Source organism: Coenobita brevimanus, chromosome 53 (genome assembly GCF_032717465.1).
Source record: "Coenobita brevimanus isolate Jiangsu-jjx chromosome 53, ASM3271746v2, whole genome shotgun sequence".
NCBI lineage: Eukaryota > Metazoa > Arthropoda > Malacostraca > Decapoda > Coenobitidae > Coenobita > Coenobita brevimanus.
In genome coordinates, this window is record NC_137006.1 from 2175001 (window position 1) to 2185000 (window position 10000).

Here is a 10000-nt window from a genome sequence, read left to right on the forward strand (position 1 = left end):
AACTTGTATGCTTCGTTTTTTTTACCAATACATCGGGAAGAAGGAACGTTATGCATGAAAAACAAACACAATCGGACACAAACACCACACACACGCATTTGAATATAAAAAAAATAAAAAAAAATAACATCTTTTGTAAAACTATCAATCGCTTGGCTGAATATATATATCTCTCTCTCTTTCTTTCTTTCTCTCTCTCCTCTCCCTCTCTCTGTCCTTTACCTTGTACCCCCACGGGCACTTTTTCTCACACTGTCCGCTACACATGGGAATTGCCTGAGCCTCATTGCCGCCACCACCTGTACCCACACTCCAGCCATCTGAAAAATAAAATAAAGGGATAAAATGATAAAGGCGTAAATAAATGAAAATATAAAACAAAAGGATATGGGTTCAGTTGACTACCATTATTATTATTATTATTATTATTATTATTGTTGTTGTTGTTTAATGCTTGTATTCACTGTGGTTATTACTGCATTATTACTATTATTATTATTAATATTATTATTATTATTAATACAATTACTACTATTATTACTACTACTGCTACTACTACTATTATTATTATTATTATTATTATTATTCATCATAGCCAATATAATTTTACCTCAAGAATTATCCACACATAAATAGGCAGGGTATTATCTATCTGTCTATCTATCAGGGAAATAAAGGAAATGGGTAGAATATTACATCTATCAATCAATCTACAGTATGTAAGGAATAGATGTGTGCTGGATATCTACCTACACCAATTTATCTATCTATCCATCCACCTATCTATCTATTCATCCATCTATCTATCCATCTATCCAAATGAGAGTATCGCGCGCTTACCGACGGGGCTGTAGTGATTGATGACCTTGTAGTAATCGTCAGGAATGGGTTGATGTCCACTACCCTCCTCCATCCCATCCTCCCTATCCTCATCATCCAAGGGGGGGCGGCCGGATGGGGGGGTCATGAACCCTTCCGTCAAGCGCTCTGCATAGGGAAGAAGATTAGCGAGAGGGGTATTGTGGTGGTGGTGGTGGTGGTGGTGGTGGTGTGGTGTTGATTTTGTTGTTGTGGTTATTATTATTATTATTATTATTACTACTACTACTACTACTACTATTACTATTATTATTATTATTATTATATCCTCTTTTCGACCTTAAGGGGAAATTATTATTATTACCGGTACTAATTATTATTATTATTATTATCATTATTACTATATCACCCTCTTTTCGACCTTAAGGGGAAATTATTATCGTTATTATTATTATTATTATTATTATTATTATTATTATTATTATATCATCCTCTTTTCGACCTTAAGGGGAAATTATTATCGTTATTATTATTATTATTATTATTATTATTATTATTATTATATCATCTTTTCATCCTAAAAGGGAAATTATTACCGTTGTTATTATTATTATTATTATTATTATTGTTGTTACTACTACTACTACTACTACAGCTACCACTACTACTACTACCACAAATACTACTGCTGCTACTGGTCGTCTGTATTCATTATTCATATTCACTACTACTACTACTACTACCAACACCACCACCACACTATCACAACAACAATTACTACTACTACTACTACTACCACACTACTCACGCATCCACAAACTCTTTTCCATGTCCCTACGATGCAAAGAAACAATACAAACAAACAAACAACACAATCAAGCCCTATTTCCCCACGAGAGAGAGAGAGAGAGAGAGAGAGAGAGAGAGAGAGAGAGAGAGAGAGAGAGAGAGAGAGAGAGAGAGAGAGAGAGAACCAGCAAAAATACGACTATCAGGTGTTTGAATTTTGTTAACGGTTGGGTGACGTTAACGGCCCTAACCGACTTTCTAATTAACTTTATTCAAAATTTTTATGACAGACCAAATGGAGCCCAATTCAATATATAACCAATAATAATAATAATAATAATAATAACAGTTCTTTCATCTTAACTTGGCGCAGATTTTCGTCCTTTTGCAGCTTATTTCACGTAGCTCAGTGGAGAAATGATACTACGGCTCTACATCCTTTCCATAGCACATCTTCGTGACTAGCATCATATTCTACAGTTAATAACATCTTCGTGACTAGCATCATATTCTAGAGTTATTAGCACATCTTCGTGACTAGCATCATATTCTAGAGTTAACAGCACATCTTCGTGACTAGCATCATATTCTAGAGTTAACAGCACATCTTCGTGACTAGCATCATATTCTAGAGTTAACAGCACATCTTCGTGACTAGCATCATATTCTAGAGTTATTAGCACATCTTCGTGACTAGCATCATATTCTAGAGTTAACAGCACATCTTCGTGACTAGCATCATATTCTAGAGTTAACAGCACATCTTCGTGACTAGCATCATATTCTAGAGTTAACAGCACATCTTCGTGACTAGCATCATATTCTAGAGTTAACAGCACATCTTCGTGACTAGCATCATATTCTAGAGTTAACAGCACATCTTCGTGACTAGCATCATATTCTAGAGTTAACAGCACATCTTCGTGACTAGCATCATATTCTAGAGTTAACAGCACATCTTCATGACTAGCATCATATTCTGGAGTTAACAGCACATATTCGTGACTAGCATCATATTCTAGAGTTACCAGCACATCTTCGTGACTAGCATCATATTCCAGTGTTAATCTATTGTTACAACTCAGCATTCAAGATGGAGAGATGGCAATTTTGGGCCAAGTCAGAGTAAAAGGAGTATATTTGTGCTTAGATCAATGGGTCCAATCTTTTCTCTCTCCTTCCCTTCCTTTCCAAACGCGTTCTCACCTATCACCTCTGACCTTACCCTACCTTCCACGTACAAGAACACGAATCGAGGGCGCAATGCTGACCAACCTATCTATCCATCCATCTATCTATCTATCCATTTATTTATCTATGTCTCTATCCATTCATCCATCTACCTATCTGTCCATCTATCTATCCATCCATCCATCTATCATCCATCTATTTATTTATCTATCTATCCATTTATCCATCTATATATCTATCCATCTATCTACTGTATCTATCCATTTACCCATCCATCCATCTATCTATCTATCTATCCATCCATCCATCTATCCATCCATCTATCTATCCATCCATCCATCTATCTATTTTTCCATCCATCCATTTATCCATCCATCCATCTATCTATTTGTCCATCCATCCACCTATCCATCCATCCATCTATCTATTTGTCCATCCATCCATCTATCCATCCATCCATCCATCCATCTATCTATCTATTCATCTATCTATCTATCTACAATGTATACACTCAATACGTAATTTTCAAAGCCTACTTCTCCCTACATCAATCTTTCTCTCCGCAAACATCACTCCCACAGCATCACTCATCACACAATCGTTTCACGAGTGACAGTTCAATTTATAATGAACAATATTTATAACTTTTTTGTTCTTTTGCGTGAGGTGAACAGGAATAACTTTTTAAAATATGGCCAAGGAACTTGTTACTATTATTGCTATTATTATTATTATCATTACTGCCATTACTACTACTACTACTATTATTATTACTACTACTACTGGTACTACTTCTATTATTATTATTATCATTACTACTACTACTACTACTACTACTGCAATTATTACTACTACTACTACTGCTACTACTACCACTATTATTATTATTAGTTATTATTATTATTGTCAGATTTGTTTGAGTTAGACCTTATATATGGAAGAAAATGATAATTATAAATGACCTCACACGTTCCACACACACACACACACACACACACACACACACACACACACACATTCTTGCAATACTACACTTCATGCAACTCAACCCATGCACCGCCCTTTCTCTTTGCAATCTATCCTTCCATGTCAAGTGTTATGCCTCTCTCTCTCTCTCTCTCTCTCTCCTTCTGTCAAGTGTTCAGTTATGCCTGTCTCTGATTCTCTCTCTCTCTATCTTACTATCTATCTATCTATCCATCCCCTCACCGTTGCAGTAGCAGTAGTAACAACATTTCCCTCTCTCTCTCCATCTATCTATCTATCCATCCATTCACCGTTGCAGTAGTGGTAGTAACAACATTTCTCTCTCTCTCCATCTATCTACTCTACCTATCTATCTCCTACTCTCTATCTATCTATCTATCTATCCACCCTCTCTCTCTCCATCTGTATCTATCTACCTATCTTACTATCTATCTTTCCATCCACCCACCCATCTCTCCATCTATCTATCATCTATCCATCTATCTATCCACCCCTCACCGTTGCAGTAGTGGTAGTAGCATCTCTTCTGGCCGTCAACACACTTGCAGTACTCGCAGGCGCTCTCGTCGTTGAACCACGTGTCGCCGTGCTTCTTCACGCCCCGGAACTCCCCCAGCACGTACACGGGGCAGTCTGGAACGAGAATAAGACAAGGATAGCACCGGATACATAAAGGATACACACTACATGCATGAGGAGTGGATATGAAGAGATGGAGAGTATGTGTGGAATAAGACAAGGATAGCACCGGATGCATATAGTATACATACTACAGGCAGGGGGAGTGGATATGAAGAAATGGAGAGTGAATGTGTGTGTGTTTATGTTGGAAGAGAGAGAGAGAGAGAGAGAGAGAGAGAGAGAGAGAGAGAGAGAGAGAGAGAGAGAGAGAGAGAGAGAGAGACAGAGAGAGAGAGAGAGAGAGAGAGAGAGAGAGAGAGAGAGAGGAATGCTTGTATATAAAGTGTGCTATGTGAAGTCTACTCTCTCTGTATACGAATGACAGGACAAGAAATGTATGTATGTGTGTATGTGTGTGTGTGTGTGTGTGTGTGTGTGTGTGTGTGTGTGTGTGTGTGTGTGTGTGTGTGTGTGTGTGCGCGCGCGCTTGAAAAAGGAATGTATGTGTAAGTGAGTACTGTATATGTATGTGTAATATATATATATATATATATATATATATATACAGTATATGTATGTATGTACGTCGAGAAAGGAATGCATGTACGTATGTATGTGCACGTATCCGCCGGGGGAAAGGAATGCATGTCGTGTGTGTATGTATGTGCGTCACACAAGAATGCATGTGTGTGAGTGTCTGTGTATCAAATGACTGTGTGCACATAATTAACTTGTGTACACAGAGCATGAGTGTTTGTGTGTGTGTATGACTAAGATGTATGTGTGTATATTAAGTGTGTGTACATGTGTGCGTTTTAACACGTGTGGGGGCCAGTTGGAAGAGTGAAGGAATGTGTGTGTGTGTGTGTGTGTGTGTGTGTGTGTGTGTGTGTGTGTGTGTGTGTGTGTGTGTGTGTGCTCTTTCATAATCACTTCCCAACTATGTAACTCTCTCTCTCTCTCTCATTACTACTGGTACTACTACTATTAAAATTAAAATTATTATTATTATTATTATTATCATCATCATCATTACCACCATCATCATCATTATTATTATTACTACTACTACTACTACTCTGTCTGTCTGTCTGTCTCTCTCTCTCTCTCTCTCTCTCTCTCTCTCTCTCTCTCTCTCTCTCTCTCTTCCTGGTCCGTTTTTATCAACTGAAATCGTCACCTCTTAAACCTGACTACACAAACACCCCCTATCTATCTATCTATCTATCTATCCATCTATCTATTCGTCTCTATATCAATCCATCCATCTATCTATCTATCCATCCATTATCTATCTATTTATCTATCTATCTAGCCAACTATCTATCTATCTACCTATATCTATCCATCTATTTTTCCTTCTATCTATCTGCAACTTTAATTCTAACCTTACCTATGTTTATTTTTCTAACTTACCTATCTTTCTATCTATTGCCAGACGCCTTAATCCCGTAAGGGGTGGCCACAAACAAATCGCCTCCATGTCCCCCTGTCCCCCGCCATTTCACTGTCCTGCTCCCAGCTCACACACACCCCCTCTCTCATATACCTCTCCACTCCATCCCGCCATCTCATCCTTGGCCTTCCCCTCCCTCTCCCCCCCTCCACCTCCCTCACATACACTCTCCTCGTCAGTCTCTCATATACCTCTCCACTCCATCCCTCCATCTCATCCTTGGCCTTCCCCTCCCTCTCCCCCCCTCCACCTCCCTCACATACACTCTCCTCGTCAGTTTCTCATATACCTCTCCACTCCATTCCTCCATCCCATCCTTGGCCTCCCCCTCCCTCCCCGCCTCCACCTCACTCAAATACACTCCTCGTCAGTCTCTCATATACCTCTCCACTCCACCTCATCCTTGGCCTCCCCCTCCCTCTCCCCCGTCCACCTCACTCACATACACTCCTCGTCAGTCTCTCACTTTCCATCCTAGCTAATCCATCTAACAAGGGAAGAACGCTAATCTAATTCTAACTTCTGTTATCCTTGTCTTATTAATGTAATCCATCCTCTTCTAACATCATCATCATCATCATCATCATCATCATCATCATCATCATCATCATCATGATGATGATGATGATGATGATGATGATGATGATGATGATGATGATGATGATGATGATGATGATGATGATGATGATGATGATGATGATGATGATGATGATGATGATGATGATGATGATGATGATGATGATGATGATGATGATGATGATGATGATGATGATGATGATGATGATGATGATGATGATGATGATGATGATGATGATGATGATGATGATGATGATGATGATGATGATGATGATGATGATGATGATGATGATGATGATGATGATGATGATGATGATGATGATGATGATGATGATGATGATGATGATGATGATGATGATGATGATGATGATGATGATGATGATGATGATGATGATGATGATGATGATGATGATGATGATGATGATGATGATGATGATGATGATGATGATGATGATGATGATGATGATGATGATGATGATGATGATGATGATGATGATGATGATGATGATGATGATGATGATGATGATGATGATGATGATGATGATGATGATGATGATGATGATGATGATGATGATGATGATGATGATGATGATGATGATGATGATGATGATGATGATGATGATGATGATGATGATGATGATGATGATGATGATGATGATGATGATGATGATGATGATGATGATGATGATGATGATGATGATGATGATGATGATGATGATGATGATGATGATGATGATGATGATGATGATGATGATGATGATGATGATGATGATGATGATGATGATGATGATGATGATGATGATGATGATGATGATGATGATGATGATGATGATGATGATGATGATGATGATGATGATGATGATGATGATGATGATGATGATGATGATGATGATGATGATGATGATGATGATGATGATGATGATGATGATGATGATGATGATGATGATGATGATGATGATGATGATGATGATGATGATGATGATGATGATGATGATGATGATGATGATGATGATGATGATGATGATGATGATGATGATGATGATGATGATGATGATGATGATGATGATGATGATGATGATGATGATGATGATGATGATGATGATGATGATGATGATGATGATGATGATGATGATGATGATGATGATGATGATGATGATGATGATGATGATGATGATGATGATGATGATGATGATGATGATGATGATGATGATGATGATGATGATGATGATGATGATGATGATGATGATGATGATGATGATGATGATGATGATGATGATGATGATGATGATGATGATGATGATGATGATGATGATGATGATGATGATGATGATGATGATGATGATGATGATGATGATGATGATGATGATGATGATGATGATGATGATGATGATGATGATGATGATGATGATGATGATGATGATGATGATGATGATGATGATGATGATGATGATGATGATGATGATGATGATGATGATGATGATGATGATGATGATGATGATGATGATGATGATGATGATGATGATGATGATGATGATGATGATGATGATGATGATGATGATGATGATGATGATGATGATGATGATGATGATGATGATGATGATGATGATGATGATGATGATGATGATGATGATGATGATGATGATGATGATGATGATGATGATGATGATGATGATGATGATGATGATGATGATGATGATGATGATGATGATGATGATGATGATGATGATGATGATGATGATGATGATGATGATGATGATGATGATGATGATGATGATGATGATGATGATGATGATGATGATGATGATGATGATGATGATGATGATGATGATGATGATGATGATGATGATGATGATGATGATGATGATGATGATGATAATGATAATAATAATAAATAATAATAATAATAATAATAATAATAATAATAATAATAATAAAAACAAAACAAACAATAATAATAATAATAATAATAATAATAAATAACAAATCTTCACTAAGGGAATGCAATATAGTCTCCACACACCTAGACACACAAACACCCTTCTCTAAAAACTCCCATATATTTAACACAAAAACACACTACTCTGTTTTTTCTCTATGCGTTGACCTTTGACCTCATATGACCCTTTACATGACCTAGAGAAAGAAAAATATGAAGGTGTTTTGGGGTGTTTGTCTCTAGGAACCATTTTGCCAAGTTTGAATGGAATTGGTGAAAGAATAAGTAGCAAAGTGGAATGTGTTTGGGAGATAATTTGGTGTGATAGGGAGTGGGTTATGTGTGGGGTGTGAAGACGTGATGATGGTTAATAATAATAATAATAATAATAGCAATAATAATAATAATATCAGTAATAATAATAATAATAATAATAATAATAATAATAATAATAATACCAATAATAATAATAATAATAATAACAACAATAATAATAATAATAATAATAATACCAATAATAATAATAATAATAATACCAATAATAATAATAATAATAATACCAATAATAATAATAATAATAATAATAATAATAATAATAATAACAGCAACGTTTATTATTATTATCATTATCATCATTATTATTACTATTATCATCATCATTATTATTATTATTATCATCATCATCATTATTATTGTTGTTTACAGCTGTTTCATCAAGTAAGGAATGTGTCTCTTCAATTTGGCTGAGATGCAGGTGAGTCAGTGGAAGAGAGCCAAGAGAGAGAGAGAGAGAGAGAGAGAGAGAGAGAGAGAGAGAGAGAGAGAGAGTCAATTCTTCCACTGCGTCTGTTTGCTGGCTAATATTGCTAAGCTGAGAGAGGCTTGGTGTGTGTGTGTGTGTGTGTGTGTGTGTGTGTGTGTGTGTGTGTGCGCAGGGAGACAGGGGAGGAGAAAGAAACAGGGAGGGAGGGAGGAAAGACGAGATAAATATAGAGAGAGGGAGGGAGGGAGACGGGGAGCAATGAATGGAGGGAGGGAGGGAGGGAGGGAGGAAGGGAGGGAGGGAGGGAGGGAGGAAGGGAGGGAGGAGGGAAGTTAGAAAGAGAAATGATGGCGAGAAAAAAGGATGACGTGAGAGAGAGAGAGAGAGAGAGAGAGAGAGACAGACAGACAGACAGACAGAGAGATGCTTATGTAGGCTATGCATGTATGTATTTATGTAAGTATACAGTATGAATGTATGTATGTATATATTTCGTGTATGGGATAGGTATGCATACATCCTTCAGGCATTATTATTATTATTATTATTAAAATATATCTCCAACAATCTATCTCTACATCTCCGTCTCTATCTCTATTATTATTATTATTATTAAAATATATCTTCACCCATCTATCTTCAATCTCCCTCCCTCTCTCTCTCTTTCTTGCTCTCTCTCTCTGCCTACTCCGCTGCCTCATCCCCTCCTGCCTCTCCCAAACACCAACAAACACACGCATTCCGTCACTTCTTCCTTGTTGACATACAAAACACACACACACATCACCCTCTCTCTCTCTCTTCATTACGCCCACTCCGTTATTGCGTATGACAACACTGCGTTCATTGAGTAGTTATCGCT

The 10000-nt window shown here is 37.0% G+C and overlaps 1 protein-coding gene across 1 annotated transcript in view; it reads right to left on the bottom strand.

Moving 5' to 3' along the window:
* The window catches only part of LOC145400704 (uncharacterized), a 90587-nt gene that overhangs the window by 11625 nt on the left and 68962 nt on the right, over positions 1-10000 (bottom strand). The window contains exons 2-4 of the mRNA XM_080273140.1: positions 4285-4419; positions 841-987; positions 223-320 (exon numbers count right to left, since the gene is read on the bottom strand). Coding sequence (XP_080129266.1) covers positions 223-320; positions 841-987; positions 4285-4419 — 380 coding nt within the window. The remainder of the gene's footprint in view (positions 1-222; positions 321-840; positions 988-4284; positions 4420-10000) is intronic.